This window comes from Orycteropus afer, unplaced genomic scaffold (assembly GCF_000298275.1).
Source record: "Orycteropus afer afer isolate SDZICR_OR568_19922 unplaced genomic scaffold, OryAfe1.0 scaffold01125, whole genome shotgun sequence".
Classification (NCBI taxonomy): Eukaryota; Metazoa; Chordata; class Mammalia; order Tubulidentata; family Orycteropodidae; genus Orycteropus; species Orycteropus afer.
Window position 1 is genome coordinate 181,470 of NW_006922712.1, and position 953 is coordinate 182,422.

The following is a 953-nucleotide window of genomic DNA, read 5'->3' on the forward strand; positions in this document are numbered from 1 at the left end:
AAAAAAAAAAAAAAAATTACAGCCCAGACAATCCTATGAGGCAATTCTACTTTGTCACATGGGGTCACTATGATTTGAAAATCAACTCCATTGCACGCAATAACAACAATAAAAGTGATAAATGGCAGAATCTGAGGCTAATTTCCACAAGACTTAGGGACCCAACAAGATACTTACCTTCTGTGTTACAAAGTGAGCTGTCAGGATGGTTTCTTTGGTTGTTGCACGATATCTTCTTGTTGTAGAAAGCAAAATATCCACTGAGGCACTTTAGAAGGTTGTAATTGGGAAGTAGTAGCAATGAATTAAGTATGGAGTTTCTGGTGACAGTTGACTTTATACTTTCAATTTCTAAAAATACATGATAAAATTAGATTTCATTAGACAAAATGAACTATCACCAGGTCAGCAAAACCCTAAAAGAAGGTCAATCCAAGCTCAGGGAATTAAAAATATTAAAAATCAGATGCTTATCACTGAAGAACAATAATTATTTTCCAAATGAGTTTGTTCCAGTTGATAACCAATGACACAACTTTTATAGACAACTGAACTCTGGAAATCCTTTTTGGTGAAGTTAAGTGTCTATATAATATATCTTATGGGATTTCTATGGTTGTTATCCTGGCCTTTTTGTTCCTCCCAACTTAATAAAATGGAAGATTAGGTCTCCAAAAGCTGTCAGGAATATCAGGTCAAAAGTAACCTGTATTTTTGCTGGTCCGATAGAGCCTGGTGGAACCACTGAGACTATGGCCCCTAGCTGCCCTACAGGTCTGGAAGTGAACCCACACCTGTGGTTTCCAGCCAAAGAAAAGACAGGCATATGAGCTGAACATTTACCTCAGGTAGATACACTCCTTAGAGAGAACAATCATGGGAGAAAGAAGGGCTGCTTATGCACAGGGAGACAGCTCAGGGGGCAGCAGTGCATGGAGGGATGGACACTGGGA

At 38.7% G+C, this 953-nt stretch overlaps 1 protein-coding gene across 1 annotated transcript in view; it reads right to left on the reverse strand.

The window, feature by feature from the left end:
• The window catches only part of LOC103212824 (phospholipid-transporting ATPase ABCA3-like), a 129,843-nt gene that overhangs the window by 79,024 nt on the left and 49,866 nt on the right, over positions 1-953 (reverse strand). Inside the window, exon 6 of the mRNA XM_007958762.1 lies at positions 178-351. Coding sequence (XP_007956953.1) covers positions 178-351 — 174 coding nt within the window. The remainder of the gene's footprint in view (positions 1-177; positions 352-953) is intronic.